This window comes from Aotus nancymaae, unplaced genomic scaffold (genome assembly GCF_030222135.1).
Source record: "Aotus nancymaae isolate 86718 unplaced genomic scaffold, 86718_ANA_hifiasm-v0.15.2.pri h1tg000053l, whole genome shotgun sequence".
Taxonomy (NCBI): Eukaryota; Metazoa; Chordata; class Mammalia; order Primates; family Aotidae; genus Aotus; species Aotus nancymaae.
In genome coordinates this window covers 10307228-10328536 of record NW_026988467.1, presented here as the reverse complement: position 1 = coordinate 10328536, position 21309 = coordinate 10307228, and the positions used below count along the sequence as shown (strand labels likewise).

Below are 21309 nucleotides of genomic sequence, written 5' to 3'. Positions count from 1 at the left end.
AAAGATTAAAAACTAACAGGCCGGGCGCGGTGGCTCACGCCTATCATCCCAGCACTTTGGCAGGCTGAGGCGGGTGGACCACGACGTCAAGAGATCGAGACCATCCTGGTCAACAAGGTGAAACCCCGTCTCTACTAAAAAATACAAAAATTAGCTGGGCATGGTGGCACACGCCTGTAGTCCCAGCTACTCGGGAGGTTGAGGCAGGAGAATTGCTTGAACCCAGGAGGCGGAGGTTGCGGTGAGCCGAGATCGCGCCATTGCACTCCAGCCTGGGTAACAAGAGCGAAACTCCGTCTCAAAAAAAAAAAACAAAAACAAAAACAAAAAACTACCAGCAGATTACTTTTCTTTAACTTCGTCAAGCACTGGGAGTCAAAGAAAAGACAGCACTGCAAGAAAAGATTTCCTTTTGAAAGCAGCTTTACCAGCAAAAGACAGAAGGAACGCGAGGAAAGCATTCCAAAAGTCTTGCTTCACTCTTTGAGAGGATGCCAAACGAGATGATCTGAGAAGCTCCCAAGGCAGGCAGACAGACACAGGGAAACCACAGCAACTCTTTGGAGCGCAAACAGCAGCACCACAATCCAACCTATTGGAAATGCTGCAGTTAATTTGAGGCTTGCCCTGCTAATCCTGAGGCGATTCAGCGATGGCTACAAACGCTCCCCTAGTGCATCCTGGATCTGGCACACCGGGCTTGCCCACCACCAGGCTGGAGACTGCGCAAGGTGCGGAATCCCGGAGGCCAATCAAGACCCCAACTTTGCACATTTGGGGCTTGAGATCTCTCGCCCCTCAGGTCCCCAGAGGGAACCGATTTCTGGCCTGGAAGGTGAGGCAAAAGGTCAGTGTCCTCCACCAGATCTAGGAGGATGTGGCCCCGAAGCTGCTCCATCCCTCCACACCCTGGGATGCCACAGAAGACCCGCACGCGAGTTTCTTAAAACCCCAGAGCCCACGACAGCAGGGCTGCGGCCGGCAGCGGCAGGCGAGGAATCCAACGCAGGAAACTTAAGCGCTCGGGGTGCCCGGTGCGCCCGCCCCGCTGGCACAGCAAAAGTTGTGGAGGCCCCCCGCGCGCACATCGACCCAGCTGTGCGCCGCGAGTCCCGGACTCCCCGCTCTCACGGCTTGGCGCGGCGCCATCACCTCGGAAAGGCTGGGTGGACTTCCCCGTAAACCTTGACTTCCTACTAAACCTTTAAATTTCAGTGCAGATCCCGGCCGCCGCCCCGCCGCGGCACTCACCTCGGAAACGCTGCGTGGACGTCCCGGTAAACCTTAACTCATCGCGCCGCCGACGCACCGGCCCGCGCCACCGATGCGCGGCCCGCGCCTACCGCGTCGCTGACGCCCAGTCACCGCCGACACGCCTCGGACGCCGACATCCAGCCGCGGACGCCCCTGACGCGCCGACCTCGCCGCCGACTCCCCCGACGCACGGAAGCTGCAGACCTGGACTCCGCCGCCGCCGACCGTGCTGCTGACGCCCCCGACGCGCCGACCGCGCCGCCACCGCCACTGACGCTGTCAGCGCCTGGGACGCCGCCGAACAGCTGACCGCGCCGTGGATGCCCGCGACCAGCAGACCGCGCCGCCGACACTCCCGACGCGCCGACTGCGCCGCCGACGCACTGGAGACCCCGCAGACGCCGCCGACGCACCGCAGACGCCGCCGACGCACCGCAGACGCCGCCGACGCCATTGGCGCATGGGACGCGTCTTCTTTTCCTTGCAGTGGTCTATAGATGAAAAATTCTTTGCTCTGGAAGAGAAAGAAAAAGAACTGCGTCGGTTTGGTCTTGCTGTGAGAGAGCGAGATCACGACTTCCAGAGACTGCTCTCCTCCCATGAAGCTACTATGCAGGTAAGAGCAAAACCTCTCTCTGACTTGGTGTTCCTCTCCCACTTGTATTCGAAGCCTGAAGCAGGACCCCGTTCCATCGTGTTCTGAAAACCGGGGATTCTGCTTTACATACGGGGAGAAAACCAAAAATAGCGGTCATTAGTTCCATCATTGTAGATTCGAAAGGGAGAGACTTTAGCATTTCTACTTTCTTTTGTGATATGAACTTTGTGAGGCGAGCCAGTGAATATTGGTTTCTGTTCACATACTTCTGATTTATTTCCAATTCTTGTTCATACATAAATACACATTTTCTCTGTCCTTCTCTCTCGCTCTCTCTTACTTTTACTGAAACATTGCCAGGGTGCAACTATTATATTGTGTTTTCTACACACAAGTCCATGAGGCACATACTATTATCCCTGTTTTATAGAGGAGACAGCCTTCTGAAGCTAAGTACCCCGTCCAAGCTAACATAGCTAATAAGTAGCAGATCCAGTAACCTAGGCAGTATGGCTCCTCCGTTTCCTTCACCGTGTACCTTTGGGTAGTGCAGAAATTGAAACCATCACTATGATAGCAAATACAGTGTTTAGTATTCCTTTCAGCTTATCATTTTGTGCTTCCCTCTCTAAGGTTACCCTGGGGAGAAAATAAGTAAATGAACTGAGTGTCCATTTATCCTCATCTAACATTAACTGTTACATGCCCTGAACAAATAGGATAAAGACTTGTTTCAGAACGCAATAGGTACGTAAGTGGCCACTAGAGATAGTTTTCTCTATTGTTAGTGTTCATTCCTGGGACATGTATTTAGAGACTTCTGTGTTCTGGGCCTGGTAAAACAAAAATGAATAAAACATGATACTTATTTTTAAGAATCTCACAGCTCCTCCTTCTGTGATAGAGTCTTTTAAGCCCTTTGCTATTTACTAGAGGCGGTTCTTTCCCCCAGAAACTTACAGTGTCCCTTCTGTATTAGGATCTCAGTGCAACATTGCTGTGCAGACTTGGACCAGGGGAGAGTGAGGTAGCGGAGGAGCTGTGCCAGCGTCTACAGCGAAAGGAAAGGATGCTGCAGGACCTTCTGAGTGATTGAAACAAGCAAGTGGTGGAAGATGAAATGGAGATTCAAGGCCTGCTTCAGTCTGTGAACTCCAGGGAGCAGGAAAGCCAAGTAAGGACTAATGCGCTTAGCAGAAAAGTATCACATAGTGCATTTATAGTCTGCAAATAGGAAGCATTTGCAGACTGTAGATGTGTGTATGTTTATCTATTTTACGGTCAACTCTGTTAGTTTCTTTCCTTCAATTTATTTTCTAGGTCACAGTTTTATTTCTTTACTTATCTATTTAGAGATGGGGTCTCTGTTTATGCAGGCTGGTCTTGAAGTCCTGGGCTCAAGCAGTCATCCTACCTTAGCTTCCCAAAGTGCTGGAATTGTAGGTGTGAGCCACTGTGCCTGGCCTTAGACTTTAACTGGGTTTTTCCCTGTAAACTGAAAGCAGGAAAACGATTTCCTAAGAACCCACTGTTTTGTTTGTTTGTTTGCTTGTTGTTTACAAATGGTTGACTTTGAAGAAATAATACCAGGGCCGGGTGGGGTGGCTTATCCTAGCACTTTGGGAGGCCGAAGTGGGTGAATCACCTGAGGTCAAGAGTTGATGACCAGCCTGGCCATCATGGTGAAACCCCATCTTTATATTAAAAAAAAAAAAAAGAAAAGAGAAATAATAGCAGAACAAAAATTTTGTTTTACTAGAATATCTTTCTAATGTTATTTGTGATTTCCTCTTACTAGGTTGCTGCAGAGAAGATGATGGAAGCCTTAATGGAAAGAAATTTAGAATTACAGGCCCTGCACCAGTATTTGGGAGGGAGAGACTCCATGATGTCCCAAACACCCATCTCTAACCCATGAGCTGAAGTTCCCTCCTTTGGCCCTCCTCTTGGAGAACAGACTGATCTATAAGAAGTATAGACTTAGATAATTCATGCCGAATATGTTTCCTTTTTACATTTGAGGTGTAAGTTTGATAATTTTAATACGAAATTGTGAGAATATTCTCAGTGCTGTCATTGTGATCATAGTTCCTGCATCTTCCTAAGTCCCCCAGTTTTTTAGGGTCCAGTGCAGACACCTTCCATAGATGATAGTACTTTTTTGACTACCAAAGAAGATGCCAGCATACCCAGATCGGCATTAGGTGAGTATGAAATTTCATTTCATTCAGGGATTTTGTTTTCTGTTAATCTTTGTATTAACAGGTTTGGCTAAGACTCTTTTCTCTTCCTACCTTAATGGAAAAAATAAGTTTGGAATTCCTCTGAAAGGCTGAAGAACTGTCCTTACCTTATGTTGAGTTGAGGTTATTGCTTTGGGGTCACAGTTTGGCCCAGAGAAAGTCTGTCCTTATTCTCCTTTTCAGATAGTTTTGCAGGGATTCAGAAACGCAGGAGGTAGTGGTTCCAATCCTGCACAGCAGGGCCATGTGCTGATAGCTTTTCCCGGGTATCTTTCAAGTCTGGGGCCACTCGCTGTGACTTGACATCACCTACATGAAACTGTTAGGTAGGGTAGGCAGTGTACATTGAGTTATTTGCCAAGCCTAGCCCCATTCAGGGGATGGTTTAGAAAAGTCTTACGAGTAGTCATTCTCTAGTTTGGAAACTTTATACGAATCAAAGAGTAAAATAATGTTGGATTTGTTTTATTTATTCTTTATTTGCCTTTTTTTAAAAGTGTACTTTTCTCTAAATTTTGTATTTTGGAAACTTCAAACCTACAGAAAAGGGGCAAGAATAGTATAGTGAAGACTCATATACATTTTTATTCAGACCAGTTATTAACGTTCTGCCACATTTGCCTTATTTCTTTGTATGTACACACACGTATATGTGGGTGTAATGTATTTTCTGAACCATTGGAGAATTTCTTACAGAAATCATGACACTTTATGCTGCATACGTCAGTATTTCCTAAGAACAAGGGCATTCTCCTACATAGCTACAGTATAATTATCATACTCAGAAAATTTAACCTTGATATAGGCTTAGTATCTAATACGCAGTCCACATTCAGAGTTCCTGTTGTCCCAATAATGTTCTGTATAGCTACCTTGGTTCCCTAGAACCCAGGGCTTATGCATTGTGCTTAGTTGTCACGTCTCTTAGTCTCTAATCTAGAACAGTTGTTTAGCTTTTATTTCTTTTTAGTGAGACTGGCATTTTTGAAGAATTCAGGACTGTGAATATTCCTCAGTTTAGCCATGATTGTTTTCTTGTGGTTAGATTCCAGTTAAACATTTTTGGCAGGAATACCATATGGATGAGTTATCTCTTCCCCTCCCCTCCCCTCCCCTCCCCACCCTGTTTCTTTTCTTCTCTTTTTTTTGAGACAGAATCTGTCATTGCCCAGGCTGGATTGCAGTGGCGCTATCTCAGCTCACTGCAGCCTCTGCTTCCCGGGTTCAAGCGATCTTCCCATCTCAGCCTCCCAAAGTGGTGCTAGAACTACAGGCATGCGTCACCATGCTTGGCTAGTTTGTTTGTTTTGTTTTGTTTTGTTTTTTTAGAGATGGGGTTTCACTGTGTTGGCCAGGCTGGTCTAGAACTCCTAGCCTCAAATGATCCACCTGCCTCAGCCTCCCAAAGTGCTGGGATTACAGGTGTGAGCCTGGATGACATCTTTCTTAGTGCATCACATCAGTGCATGATAATCAGTTTGTATCATCCTTGGTGATAAGAAATTTAGTCATTTGGTTAAGGTTGTAGCTGCCAAATCCCTCCACTGTAAAAGGTACATTTTCCTCTTTATATGTAAGTCATCTGCTGGCTGAATTTGAGATGTTGACAGTTCTGTTTTCCAACAATCATTCACTCAGTGGCTGTAGTATCGTTTGAGCCTTGCTTGAACCAACTCTTACATTGGTAGCTTAAAAATAGTGATGTTTCAGGGCTGGGCACGGTGGCTCATGCCTTTAATGCCAGCACTTTGGGAGGCCCAGGAGAGTGGATTACTTGAGCTCAGGAGTTCGAGGCCAATATGATGAAACTCTGTCTCTACTAAAAATAAAAAGTGGCATGTGGTGGCACATGCCTGTAATCCCAGCTACGCAGGAGGCTGAGGCAGGAGAACCACTTGAATCCGGGTGGCAGAAAGATTGCCCCACTGCACACCAGCCTTGATGACAGATGAGACTCAGTCTCAAAAAAAATAAATTAAGATTTTCTGTCTGTAAAATTTCTTCTTTATTTCTTTGTGGATATTATTTTATAAAGAAGAGCTGTCCTTTCCCTATCTCTGTACTCCATTTGTTTTTATCAATATGGATTTTCAAAAATCATTATATTATTGATTTCAGTCATTATTTCCTTTACTCCTCAAATTAACCCAGATTCGGTCAGTGGGAACCGCATCGAGCTGTTTCTCTGACCCTTTGCCATATCCCCTTCGGTTTTTTTGATTTCTTTGTTTTTTGTCCTTTCATAGTTTCTGGCACAATAAGACGTTCTATGATTACCTTTTACTTTACCTGCCTCAGTCCCAGAATGAGCCGTTATCCTAAAGAGCTCCCTGGTTCCTTTTGGTGGGTAATGGCATTGACAAACTGTGATCTGGGCACAAGATGTCTTCATTGCCACATGAATACCTTTTGCTTCTAGGCCCTTTTAAGTGAGCAGAGGTAGCAGTGAATATTTTTAAGTATGTATGTATGTATTTGTGTACATATGAAGATTTGATACTGACTTCTGTCATTCTAATTTAACAATATAGGTTCTTTTTTCCTTCATTTCATATTTGTATCTCCTTGAGAGCCCTGGTTACTTATAACGTCACTATATTTCAAAATATTTACACATTTGCAGAACAGTATACTATGCAAAAGTAGTTTCTGAATTACTACATAAATACCACTATCAACAGTAAATGTATTCTGTAATGTTTACCCTTTTTTTTGTAATTCTTTTTATCCTTAAGATATTTTTGTAATTCTTTTTATCCTTAAGATATTTTTGTAATTCTTTTTATCCTTAGGGTATTTTGCACTGACAGTGTTCAGTTAGTGAGTTCAAAAGTTATTTGGATTAATTTGTTTTGTCTTCTGGGTGGTTTTATTATCTATTTCCTATATAGATTCATTTGTTTATATTAGGATTGAATTTTAGGTTTTTTATCTCCCATTAATTGACAAGCTGACTTGCATATTAAGAATTAAACATTAACACAGTTCAAAATCCAGTATATAAAATGATATACTCAGATGTCCCATCTCTTTCCCTATCCCCTCTCTCCTGTTGCCACTCATCTCCTGAAGGTAATCAGTTTCATTTCTGGGTTATTCTTTCTGTGTATCTTTTTGCAAAAATCGGCAAATGAATCATCTGTGTCTATGTAATGTATATATGTATATTCTTATTCCCCCTTTTCCTAATCTAAAACCTACTACCTTAGATGTATTCTTAAGCATGTAGCTTGTTTTCGTTAACATAGTCTCAGGATTTCTAAATGACTCCATATAAGTTGATAAAAGATCATCCTTATTCCTTTTTTACATCAGTATATAGTTCCATCTGTGAATATACTATACTTTATTCAGTCTTTTCTTTATAGAATGCAGGATGACTGTGGTATTTAGCTCTTAGAAATAATGCTACAAAGAACAACCTGCATGTACGTTTTATTTTTTTCTTATTATTGGAATGTGTCCTCAGTAAATTCCTCAAAGGAGGCAGCTGATATCACATTATGTTCATAGCAATTAAAACTAGCACTCTATTTTCATTTTAGGAGACCTGAACACAGTGGCAGGGCTGGAAAAAGAACTGAGTAATGCCAAAGAGGAACTTGAACTCATGGCTAAAAAAGAGAAAGTCAGTTGAGTTTTCTAGTCAAGTCTTAATTTTAAAATCCCTAATATTTTTCTTTCAAAATAGTTTATATTCAAAAGCGTATAATTCTCCAAGTAGAATATCTGAGTCCAAATGCCAGGTATGACTTTTTTCTTTTTGGGGAAAAATATAAGTTATTTTTTATATACATTATCTCAACAAGATGCTCCTGTTTTCATATTGGGACCATTAAAACTTACTAAGTGCTGGAAATACACAACTCTCACTCCCCATTGCTAATTGGAATAAAACAACTGTAAAGGCCGGGTGTGGTGGCTCACGCCTGTGATCCTGGCACTTTGGGAGGCTGAGGCAGGCTGATCACTTGAGGTCAGGAGTTGGAGACCAGCCTGGCCAATATGGCGAAATCCCATCTCTACTGAAAATAGAAAAATTAGCCGGGTATGATTTTAGGTGCTTGTAATCCCAGCTGCTCGGGAGGCTGAGGCAGGAGAATCACTTGAACCTGGGAGGCAGAGGTTGCATTGAACTGAGATCGTGCCATCAGACCCCAGCCTAGGAAAGGAGCAAAACTCCGCCTCCAAAAATAATAATAATAGTAAATAACTAGTGTAAATAGGAAGTATTGTGTGATTGCTGCTTAGAGTTATGACATTAGACCCATGAAATCAGTTTTAGAAACATGAAATGAGAAACTTGAGTATAGTCAATGTTTATTGAGTATTCATATGCAATGTACTGTGCTAGGTATTTAAATTAGCACGAACGCTTACAACTCTACACGAAGTAAATGGTGTCGGCCCCATTATTATAGATGAAGAAGCTGAAACACTGATTTCTCTTATAGAATGAGAGTGGAGAATAGTCATGTAACTAATAAATGCCATAGCTTTGATTCAAACTCCTGTCGTTTGTGACTTCACATAATTCCTAAGATTCATTTTTCCCATCTTATGCTTTAACTCCCTTGAGCGTAGACGTTTCATCAGTTCTTTTAGAAGGGGCTTTTCAGCCTTAGAGATTCGCACCCCCCTGCCTTTCCTATATATATTTTCTTTTTCTGTTCCTAGAACAGAAAGAGTCTGATGTACCTACAGAGTCACGAGTGAGGAGTAAAATGGCCGATATTCAAGTTGGAAAAGCAGGCGGGAACCAGATCACTAGGTTTGTTAGAAGAATTAAATATAGACAGGAAATATGTATTTCCTAAATATATACACAGCTGGTTGCATATTCAGCTGTGATGTTGAGGAAATATGAGGACCACAGCGCAGAGTTACAGACTACAACTAAAAGCTTGTTTGTTACTCTGGCATCTCTTTTAGAAGATCAGTCGGTGTCGTGGCTTCCTAAATTAACTTTAGCTAGCTAGTCTAAGTAGCTCCTTAGATTTTTTTTCTACCTTTTGCCATAGCTAGATGTATAATATGGAACCTGTGTTTGTGTTTGTGATGGAATTAACATTTTATCTTTTGATTTTATTACCATATTTCTGCTTACAAACAGACTCATGTTTTTGACTCAGTTAGTTTTTAGGATATGAGAATGTGTGGCATTTAAGAAATACCAGTTTTTAAAATCCCCTAGTCTCTTTTCCTTTTTGAGGCTCTACCTTAGCCGTTATCTGATTATTCATGTCAGGTATTTTAGTTTCCACATGCTCTTCCTGTTTTTCTCACATATACCAAATCCAGAGTAATGTGACTTTTTGGTTCTGTCCTGTTTTCAGGATCATGAAATTCTAATGCCTATGAATGGGTATTTTGAGGGGCTGATACTTAACTATTGCTAACTAGCTTTAGAGGGTTTGTGTAAAATAACTTGCCCTTACCATAAAGACTGTGTGAATACGCGGCATCTGCTGAGAAGACGTGATAGCCTAGTGGCTCTGAGTCAGCTTCCTTGAGTTCACATTCTAGATTTACCACTTACTAGGTAGCCCTGTGATTTTTGAACAAGTTAGTTAGTTTCTCTCAGACTCAATCACCTTGTCTGTAAGTTGAAGAGTGGAAGTCACCTTATGTTTAAATCAAAGAGGAGTTATCTCATAGGATTGTTGTGAGGATTCACTCCTTCATTCATTAGCTATATGGGAACCTTCTCTCAGCTTCGGTTTGTGCTGGGGATGAGGTAGTGAATGAAATCCGCAAGGTCTCTGTCTCTATGTAGTTAATTTCCACTGGGGAGATACAGACAATAAACAAATAGATAGAATTATGATAGTAAGTGATATGAGGGAAATGATAGAAAGTAACATGGATGGAGACCATCTTAAATAGGGTGGCCAAAGAAGGCTTCTCTGAGCAGATGACACATAAGCTGGGACCTGAGGATCAGAAAGAGACAGCCCTGGGAAAGATATTTCAGGCAAAGGGGGTAGTAGTTGTAAAGGCCTTGACTTAAGGGAACATCTGGTGTTCCTAGAACAGAAAAAGTCTAGTGTACCTACAGAGTCATGAGTGAGGAGTAAAATGGCAGATACTAAAGTGGGAAAAGTAGGCAGGAAGCAGAGCACTAGGTTTGTTAAAAGAATTAACTCTATACAAAGTATTTGTTAGAGAGCCGGTGACATGGTAAATGTTAGCAGATATGGTTATTATCATGATTTTTTTTTTTTGAGACAGAGTCTTGCTGTGTCACCCAGGCTAGAGTGCAATGGCATGATCTCCACTCACTGCAACCTCCACCTCCCAGGTTCAAGCAATTCTCCTGCCTCAGCCTTCTGAGTAGCTGGCATTGCTGGCATTCACCACCATGCCTGGCTAATCTTTGTATTTTTAGTAGAGACCGGTTTCACCATTTGGGTCAGGCTGCTCTCGAACTCCTGACCTCATGATCCACCCGCCTGGTCTTCCCAAAGTTCTGGGATTACAGGTGTGAGCCATGGCGCCCAGCCTATGATGAGTTTTAATGAACTTTGTCATAACCAAGTATTTGTCATTTTCTGTTGAGAACACTGAAAGTTCAGGGCATGTAGCGCTAGCTTTTGGCAGGATTCCTTCAGAGGTGGTGGCATGTTCTTCCATCTGGGGGCATGTAATGTTTGGTGATCTCTTGTGATGTTAGCAGCTTTTGTGGTTTGATGCCTAATCCATTAATTCATTAAGGGTTGAAAAATGGAGATATCCTAATGCTATCATTTTTTCCTCTATTAGCTGAAGTGCTTACATAAAAACTTCATCTCTTTTTGCTTCTGCTAATGGTCACCATTCTTTTTCAGTCACATAATAAGCTTGTTAAACAAGTTTGGTGTGTTTTATGGTGCCAGTTAAGGTGGAAGACATTATTAAAAAGAACTATTACATCTTCCCATAAAACATCCTTTGTTACCATACTACATGGATTTTTTATTTGATCCTGTAGAACCCTATTCTTGTCTCGTTTTCCCTTGCATTACTGGCTGATAGTGATATGATATGCAAAAGCATTTGCCTCCGTGTTAAAATGTAAACATGGCAGATATTGTTTCCTCTATTCACAGTTGGAATTTTGTGCTCTACAGTCCATGATGGCTGTGCAAGAAGAAGAGCTGCAGGTGTGGGAAGAAGAGCTGCAGGTGCGGGGAGAAGAGCTGCAGGTGCGGGGAGAAGAGCTGCAGGTGCGGGGAGAAGAGCTGCAGGTGCAGGCTGTTGATATGGAGCCTCTGACCAGGAAAATACAGATTAAAGAAGACCTCATAAAGGTCCTTCAAAACTTTTTACAGATCATTGGAAATGTTCACATCTCAGATTACCTGTAGGGCATCTTCGGACGCTATGCACACATTGAATCCCTTGCCCAGTGCTTATCAGTATCTGACTTGAAAGTATAGGCAGACTGTCTGAAGAACATTTGTTCCTCTGCTCCTCAACTGAATAATGCTTTTATTACTATTTTCATGTTTACACTTACTCTTCTACTTCTAGGACCTCCACATACAACTGGTTATCCTGAAGACATACCAACTGTGGAACGCCTGACCCAGAAAGTATTACTTCTTTGGGAAAAAGTTGCTTCAGTAGAATCCCAGGGTCAAGAAATTTCAGGAAACCAAAGATGACAGGTAAGTCATTGGAATATAGACTCTCTCTCTCAATGTCTCTCTCTCTCTCTCTCCCCCCTATATATATATATATATATACACACACACACACACACACACACACACACACACACACACACACTTATACATATATATATACATACATTTATATATATACATATATATGTATGGAGTCTCACTGTGTCACCCAAGCTCAAGTGCAGTGGTACGACCATGGCTCACTGCAGCCTCAAACTCTGGGGCTCAAGGCATCGTCCTGCATCAGCCTCCTGAGTAGCTGGAGCTGCAGGTGCATACCACCACACCCGGCACAAACCTTGTTTTTCTACTGTGAAATAAACCGTGGTGTTGGTTTTTCATAAATGGTATTTCATCGGGAAACTGCTCTAAAGTTTCCTACTTTGATGGGTAGCAGCTATAGATGCCTCTTTCTGACATGTGGTTCTGTAAAGAGCAGCAGTTCTTTTGGACACATACCAATAGTTATCCCTCACACTCATACATAAGTCATCTCCCTCTCAACTGAATCTTCCTCCTCTATCTGCATTTAACCATGTTCACATCTCTCCCAGTTTAAAAAAAGAAAGAAACCCCTGCCTTTGCCCCAGCTTTCTTTGTAGCTACAGCCCCGTTTAACCTTTCTTTTGCAACAGACTTATTTGCCTGTACTCCCTGTCTCCATTAGCATCTCTCTCACTAACTACTCACCCCATTCCATTCTGGCTTTCAACTCTACCTTAAACAGCTCTTTGTTGGTTATACATTATCATAGCTCGTTATCTTTATAGCACTATTACACTCACAATGGCACACCTCTATGATTAATGAATGTCTTTTTCCTCCAGTAGATAGTAGGCTTTCCCTTAGAACCTGGAACGGAGTCTTTCCCATAGAAGGTGCTCAATAAATATTTATTGAATGAATGAAGAATACTGGTAACTCCTATTATTTATGTTTCCCTCTTGCCTGTCCCGTTTCCCTCTTACTCCTTTCTCTTAGCTGCTTTCCTGTGCTTCTAGGTTCTCTCTCCTTTTTCTCCTTTTTGCTCCCATGTTTGAATTGCACCTTACAGGGTTTTAAAGATTAAAAAAATAGTGAATATGACATTGATTTGAAAACTATACAATACTATCAAAAGCTTAAGTACTAAGATAGCGGACTTTTTAAGTCATAGTACATGCTAATGCATTTTCTTGCTTCTTGGGAAAACTGTAGAATACTATCAAAAGCTTAAGTACTAAGATAGCGGGCTTTTTAAGTCATAGTACGTGCTAATGCATTTTCTGGTTTCCCAGGATGAACTGTGGCTTCATGTCTCACTGCTCCATTTGTGTATTGCTTCTTCTCTCTCCTTTTCTCAGTTGCTGCTGATGCTAGAAGGACTAGTGGATGAACAGAATCAGCTCAGTGAGGACTTAGAAGCAAAGAGATGGCTCTCTAGCAGTCTGGTGAAGTTCCATGCCCATCCAGAGAGGTAAGAGAATGGCTATTTTTCCTTTTATTCTTTGTTGAAATTTTTATTTCTTTTACTATTGTATTCTTTTTATGCCTTTTCTTCTTCCTGAGGTGTAGATGCTTATGATACTGAACAGGGGATAAAAAACAAGGACAATTCCTGGGGCTACCCACGTTGTCATTTGTTTTATGGATTGCTCTGCGCCTCAGTGTCAAAATCTTAAGTCAGGAATAGTGCCTGTTTCACACAGCGATTGCAGAGATTAAATGAGAAGACAGCTTTGGTGTCTAAAACAATGCCTTGCATATAGTCAGCACTCAACGTATGTTCCTTTCCTTTTGTGATCCACGTCCTGTTAAAGGCTGTTCTGTTATAAAAGTAAGGCTACACCCTGTCTCTACTGAAAAAAACAAAAATTCGCAGGGCTTGGTAGTGTGCGCCTGTAGTCCCAGCTACTCAGAAGGCTGAGGCAAGAGAATCACTTGACCCCAGGAGGCGGAGGTTGCAGTGAGACAAGATCATGCCACTGCGCTCCAGCCTGGCGACAGAAAGACACTCTGTCTCAAAAAAAAAGGAAAAGTCGGGCTATAAAGGGCACTGATAACACATAGACAGAGGAAGGGGAGCATCACACACTGTGGTCTGTTGGGGGGAAATAGGGGAGGGACAGCAGGGGGTGGGGAGTTGGGGAGAGATAGCATGGGGAGAAATGCCAGATATAGGTGATGGGGAGGAAGGCAGCAAATCACACTGCCATGTGTGCACCTATGCAGCAATTTTACATGTTCTTCACATGTACCACAAAGCCTAAAATGCAATTAAAAAAAGAGAGAAAAAAAAGGGCATTGATATTTATTTAATATCATTGAAGAAAATATATTAATTTGGATGGCTGATATCACCCCGAGACCACCGATAGCCATCATGACGAATACATTTTCTTCTACCTGTTGATTTTTGGTCATATGTATAATACCTCTCTGAATCATTTTATATTCTCTTCATTTCTTTTCCTCATTTTGCCTTCTCTTTAGCACCTTTTACTGTTTTTCACTTTTTATTTTTTACTATTCAGTTTTTTTCTAATTTATTGTTGGGCTTTAAAAATGTTTTCTTTGTACCAGGAAAATGAAGGCAGAGGAAAGGTATGATAGGACCAGTTGATTTTGTGACTTTTTTTTTTTTTTTTTCTCAGCAAAGCGATTTATTAGAAAGAGAGAGAGAGGTTCCAGATAAGTTTGGGGTTTTTTTGAGATGGAGTCTTGCTCTGTTGCCGACGCTGGAGTCCAGTGGCACATTCTCGGCTCACTACAACCACTGCCTCCCAGGTTCTAGTGATTCTCCTGTCTCAGCCTCCTGAGTAGCTGGGATTACAGGTCCATGCCACCATGCCTGGCTAATGTTTGTATTTATATTTATTTCCTTATTTATTTGTATATTTTAGGGAAGGCTTGGATTTATGTATTTATCTATCTAGCTATCTAATTATTTAGAGGCAGCCTGACATTTACTCATTTATTTATTTAGACCCAGGCTTGCAACATTTATTTATATACTTACGTATTAGTGTGCAGCCTTGCATTTATTTATTTACTTACCTATCTGTATAATGATTTAGATGCAGGCTTGCATTTATTTATTTATTTATTTATTTTAGACCAAGTCTTGCTCTGTCGCCAGGCTGGAGTGCAGTTGTGCGATCTTGACTCACTGCAACCTCTGCCTCCTGGGTTCATGCGATTCTTCTGCTTCCATGAGATCAGCCTGGGCCATTGCAAATATGTAGATGTGAACTGCCCCTGCTTACCTCACCTGTATTGGGTAGTGAATCCTCATGATTCAAGCAGAGGCTTTCCTGCCAGGATGTCTGAACTCAACAGAGGGTTCTTTGGTCTTAGAGAAAGAAGCAAAGATCTGATCTGTCACCGGAAGAAAGTGAGTGGCTTCTGTCTAGGAATCCAGAGTCTAATTTACATACCTGTCCACAATGTGTGTGTGCCCTTTGCTCTGCATTATCTCTAACACTTATCATTCACCTTTTTAATAAAAGCCATTCTAACAGGTACGAGGTGATATCTCATTATGGTTTTAATTTGCATTTCCCTAATGATTAGTGATGCTGAGCATTTGAAAAAAGCTAATTTTTATTCCTTAATGTTGAGAACTGACTTAACATTGTGACAGATACGAAGCAATCGGGTAAAAACAAAACAATGCCATTCAAACAGGCGATCAGATGTGCACATAGGCCTTTGTGGGACAAATGGGAACCCAGCGCGCAGAAAGGCCAATTATATGGAAGCGATACCACACGTGAGTTAGGAAATGTGAAAAAAAAACCAATAAGAGATATGATTAAAAATAGACCGAATGGATTCACACCATCACTACAAATACCGGAAGCCCTGGAGTTTCATTGGGGGAAAGAAATATTTGCTGTTTATGCATGATCAAAACTAACCAAAAGGCTAGATCCTGAGTTACTTTTCAGGTATTTACATTTACAATTTAAACTTAGCCAAGGAAAGTCCACTTTGCGATAGAAATATGAAAACCCAAATTAGCCTGGGTAAAAATCAGATCTCTAGGCAATGTTTGATTTTCTCACTTTAAAGTGGGAAATTCGATCAGATGTACCTTACAGTTTTTTTGGTGTTAACATTCATGGTTCATAATTTTTTTTTTGAAGAATATAGGTATACCGAAACCAATAGAACAAGATAACATATATCCAGAAGGCACTTTAAAAATAGGTAAACTTCATTCAAGTGAGACATTTTTAAGCAGAAGAAACCCTTAAGGCTTAGGAATAATGCTGTGCCCACATTCAAGACTAATGGCAAAGTGCATTTGAGTTAAGGTAGTTGGAAAGGGTTTACACAGAATGGTAACATCACACAGTGTAAATGAGGGGTGGGACCATCAGCCTTCAGAAGTGGTTTTATTTGGTGAAACCACTTCCTTTATTTTGTCACAAATGCTGGGGGGCACATATTGGAGATGGCCACCAGCCTGATGAAGCCTGAGCAGAGACTTAGACACAGACATTCCCAGGAGCCTGCCAAATCTCAGGCCCACAAAGCCCAAGTACGATTGGGTGCCTGGGAATTGAGTGGCTTCGTGTAAGGATCTTTCTTCTTTGACATGGGTGCACATCTCTTCACAGCCTCAATGGCCGTGCTCCTGAACACCACTGCACATGTATACTGTGAATCAACCCTACCACAATCCTGTGACCTACATTTGAACATGCTTTGTTTTGGGGAATAGCAAAGGTCAGTGGCTTTGTGCCAAGCCAGGCGGCTCTGTCAATCGTTGATCCATATTAGCTGCTCTGGGCCCTGCTCTGTTCAATATTTTGGTGACCTGAATGGAGATATAAAACATATAATTAATTCTACAAATCATTCCCCATCAGGGGGCCACTTCATAATTTGTGGAAATGCACATCAAATATTTGGATGACTTGGATAGTTGGGGAATGATTCAGTATTTACAAGTGACAATTCCAAGTCGCAATATTTATAGAGATGAAAGAAAACATGACCCAGAAACAGCTGTCAGGGAAGGCTGGAATATTCAGAGGTCAAACGACCCGAAGGTAAGTAAAAGCTCCAAATGCTGCCACTGAGAGGAAAAAGAAGCCAATGTGACATTGGGATGTATAAAGATTGATATTGGACAGACAGGCAGGAACTCCTCGTACTAAAGTAATTAGTCATACGCTAAGTATATTATCATACTCAGATTTTGATTTCTACACTTTAAAAGCGTGGGAAAAGACCAGAGATAAGCCTGAAAGGAACAATAACAAAGTCTAAACGTTAAGAAATTTCCATCTGAGGAAAAGCCATACGATCTGCTTTAATTAAAACATCGATGAATAACTTCAAGAGTATCCTCAAGAAATAGAAAGGTGCTGGATAATCGTTCCTGCCTCAGTTTCTTCCACGTGCTTAGATTTATAGAGACAGTTTGTCTAGCATCATTGGCACAAGGATAACAACCAGAAAGTGAGGTTGGCTGCTTGGCAGGGTGGCTTCACCTCCACCTCTCAGTAGCTGGGGTTCTCAGGCCTTTGGTCTCGGACCAAGAATTACACCATTAGTTTCCCTAGTTCTGAGGCCTTCAAGTTTGGACTGAGCCAGACTACCGGCATCCAAAGGTCTCCACCTTGCAGATGGCGTGTCCTGGGACCTAGATTCCATAACTGCATGAGCCAATTCCCCTAACAAATCCTCTCTCACATATCCCTCTATCCATCCTATTGATTCTGTCTCTCTTGAGAACCCTGACTAATACAGGGAGAAACTCCTTACTCCCTGGCCGATACTCTTTCCAGAAAGACCTTGAGCACCATCTCAGGAGAAAATCAATACCCAAGACCTCCAGGGCAGAGTTCTGGGATTTCCCACCTGGCCCAAAGCTGTCATGTTCACTAACCATTAGCACTGATCAAGCAAAGGGGACTTTCATGTGTCAGAGTGACTGCAAGGATGTACTTGTTCTGTCCCGATTTGGAAAGAAAGACTTCCCAAGGAAAGATGATAGGGAAAGGGATACGGGGTTTAAGGGTAAGAGGCAACTGGAAACCAGTTCCCTGTAATGACGCAGCCCTTTCCTGGGACACACATGGGCGCACACACACAGGATGCAGCTGGACTTCCCACCTGGTAGACTGCTTGGCCAGCATGGCCACGTAGGTGACCACGAAGCTCTGAAACTTAGCCCGTTGTTCCTCCCAGCGGTCATCCACTGAGTAGTAGTTGGGCAAGGGTGCTCCAAACAGGATCTCACTGCGCAGGAGGGAGCTCTTCAGATTGTCTGCAGAGAGGCCCTCATCCACGTACCAGTAGAACTCAGGGTGAGTCATGGCCAGCTCCAGGGAGCCTGCAAGGACAGGGGTGGAGGCCCCAAGAGTTCAGCCGGTCAGCTCCCACCAACCCTCCTCCCTCAAGGCCATCCAGTCTCATTGCAGCCCTGCCTCCCAGGATTCTCCCCTGCCCACATCTACCAAAACTCCACCCCAGGCCCCACAGCCACTCTCTCACCCTGCCCTACCCTTCCTCAAGCCCCTCCCTAATTTACCTAAAATGAACCCTACCTCAGTCTTCTTCAACCCCAATCTTTCTCCTGTCTTCCTCTGGCCAGATTCCTGGTTCTCTCTTACCACATCCTGGCCTTTCTCTAACCAGCCTCACATCTGAGCCCCATCCCACGCTTTATCTACTTCCGACCACAGCAGAACCCCCAAAAGCCTTCACCTGGGTCTGCGTCCAAACTTCCCTCCAAGCTCTCCTTCAGTTCCCTCTCACGCTCACCTCACACCTGAGCCCAGCCCTTTTCACCTTGCCCTCTGGCCATGCCCAGCACTCAGCTCCAGACTGACTGGGCCCGGACCAAATCTCCCTAAAGGGCTGTATGAAACCAGCTCCTACGCCCCGCCCCGGCATCCCGGCCGCTCACCCCGGATGTCTGCCAGGTCCTGGCCCATGCCGTCATAGTAGATCTTGCCGCCCCTCTCGGTGGGGAAAAAGTAGGTCATGAGCGAGCTGGGGGCGATCAGTAGGAGTAGGAGCCCAGCGGCAGTTAACACTGTCCCCCTGCCGCAGATCGGGGCCCTGTCTTCTGGGCCCCCGGAAAGGCCTCACCCGTTGCTGCTTCTTCCTCCTGCTCCTCCTCTAGCCACACGTCCTGCAGCAAGGGGTCATCCTCTGTGTCCATAGCCTGCAGGAGAGGGAGAGGGTCAGCAGGCTGGAGAGACAGGGAGGGAAAGGGGCCCTGTGGTGTAGTTGGCGCAGCCCTGGGTAGCAATTCTGTCCACTCACAACCAAATACTTAGACTGCAATGGAATTGAATCAAGCACGCATCAACACAACTGAATTTAACCACCTGTAAAAAACACAAAGAAAATTCCTGTTATTTGCCCATCGCCTCTCCCTTTTGGGTCTTGGCTTGAAAGCCAAGGCCACGGAACAAAGGAGAATTGCAGACAGAAAGGATGTTTCTCCTGGGGTGACAGATATTTTTAAAAAAGTCTGACCGCACAATTTTCTAATTTTTACTGCATCCTCTGACACTAGAACTCTCAAGGCCAACGTAAGCTGCGACTCCACTGCAACCACTCTTATTTAATGAGCAGCTGTAAAGTATCTCCAGGAAGTATCAGGGTGCAAGGGAAAGAGCATGATCTTTGGAATCAGGCAGACCCTGATTTGGGTCCTGGCTGTGTATCAGCAAGGCAGTGAGCCTCCCTGAACTTCGGAGTCCTCATCTATAAAATAGAAGTGGCCATTGCTGCCTGGACGACTGTGGGGTCAAAAGTGGAAGTACTCTGCAGTCTGTGTAGTATGTTAGTTATTTTTTTTTTGAGATGGAGTTTCGCTCTTGTTACCCAGGCTGGAGTGCAATGGCGCTATCTCGGCTCACCGCAACCTCCGCCTCCTGGGTTCAGGCAATTCTCCTGCCTCAGCCTCCTGAGTAGCTGGGATTACAGGCACGCGCCACCATGCCCAGCTAATTTTTTGTATTTTTAGTAGAGATGGGGTTTCACCATGTTGACCAGGATGGTCTCGATCTCTTGACCTCGTGATCCACCCACCTCGGCCTCCCAAAGTGCTGGGATTACAGGCTTGAGCCACCGCGCCCGGCCTAGTATGTTAGTTATTATCTGTCACATAAGCAGATTTCTGCTCCCCGCTGGGGACTGTAACATGCACAGCCATTGCCCGGGAACTGTTCCAGGACTAGGTGCTTGTCACAGCTCTCCTGGAGAACCCTCAGTAGCTTCCCATCCCCTCTCTGGGATGCTGCAGCTGCAGCCACTGTTTGTCAGGCTCCGGCCACTTAATATGCAGCTCCAGCAACATCAAACCTTTGGGCATGGGCAGGGGCCGGGCATCTGCCTCCCAGAGACTTCAGCGCAGCAGCAGGAGGGCCTGGTAGGAGAGGGCAGGGCTGGGCAACCAGAGGACTCCAGCGGGGTGGTCCAAAGAGAAGAGGCTTTCCGACATCCCTGGCATGGCCTGGGCCCCTTGTCCTGCCTGCCCTCTGGACAGAGAGAGACTCATTATCCAGTTAGATGCTAGGCAGTGAGAGGAGGAAGTTAATTATGCTAGCGATAGCTAATTAATGCTGCCTTTCCTATTAACATTCTCTGGAGTGCTCCATTTCAATTAGATGATCTGTCCAGGAAGAGAGGCTGCTGTCAGTCCAGAGAAAGTAAGCAAGAGGAGGTGAAGGAAGGACGGAAACAGAGACAGGAAAAGAGGAGAGAGACAGAGGGGAGAGTGGAATGGTGAGGGATGAGGGAGAGACTGAGATGCAAACAGGGAAAGGAGAATCAACAGGAAGAGTGACTAAGAATGTGGGGGAGAGGATGGGTGCGCAGCAGGAGATTTGCAAGAGAGAGGCCTGGAAGGGGCGGGAATTGCTCCTGTAATATGCAAGATTCCTATCAATGACATAATCAAACTTCCATTTGCAGCGCCCTAACATAAGCCTGCCAGCTTGCCGAGGGGGTGGTAACTGCTCTGAGGCCCAATTTGTGTTCGCACTGGAGGCAGCTCAGACTGACCCCATCTCCAAAGGGAAAAACCCAGTCTGCACGTGGAGGTGAGGAGTGTGGGAGCCTCTGCCCCATTCTTGGCCTCAGAAGAAGAAAGCTGATGGGAATAAGGTGGAGAGGGGAGGGGCCGCATTTGCAGCTGGGAACTACATCCATCCATCCTGCCCGTGCCTCAGCCTGCCTTGTGGGGAGTGCAGTTTAGTGTGTTAGTGTTGCAGGGGGTCAAAGGCCAGGATTCTGGGTCACAGCAACACTCCCTGGGTGATCTGAAAGCCCCTTGATCCCACTGCTATTCCACCAGGAATGTCACTGCCTTCCCCCAGGGGTCCACATTGAATTCATCATTCAAGCCCTTGCTCAAGTGTTACCTCTGCTAAGAAGACTTCCTAGATCTGAACCACCCCCCCCCCACCAGCTGACTATCTAAGTTTCTCACCGTCCTTACCAGATTTCCTTTGCAGGTGAAAGTTACCGCAGGGAAGGGAGGGAGGGGCAGTGGAGCAGTGTTAAGAGCTATGGCTTCAGAGGCAGACAGACTTGG

General features: G+C 44.1%; 1 protein-coding gene and 1 pseudogene across 1 annotated transcript; one reads left to right on the top strand and one right to left on the bottom strand.

The window, feature by feature from the left end:
* The first annotated feature begins 1732 nt into the window (after positions 1 to 1732).
* LOC135269511 (myomegalin-like) lies at positions 1733 to 20771 on the top strand (annotated as a pseudogene).
* Positions 16510 to 18705, bottom strand: LOC135269510 (protein dispatched homolog 3-like). The gene is made up of 3 exons (XM_064363729.1): positions 18667 to 18705; positions 17871 to 18090; positions 16510 to 16566 (listed from the first exon to the last, which is right to left on the bottom strand). Exons 1-3 carry the CDS (start codon positions 18692 to 18694, stop codon positions 16551 to 16553), a joined length of 264 nt encoding a protein of 87 aa, XP_064219799.1. The 5' UTR covers positions 18695 to 18705; the 3' UTR covers positions 16510 to 16550.
* Positions 20772 to 21309: the final 538 nt, after the last annotated feature.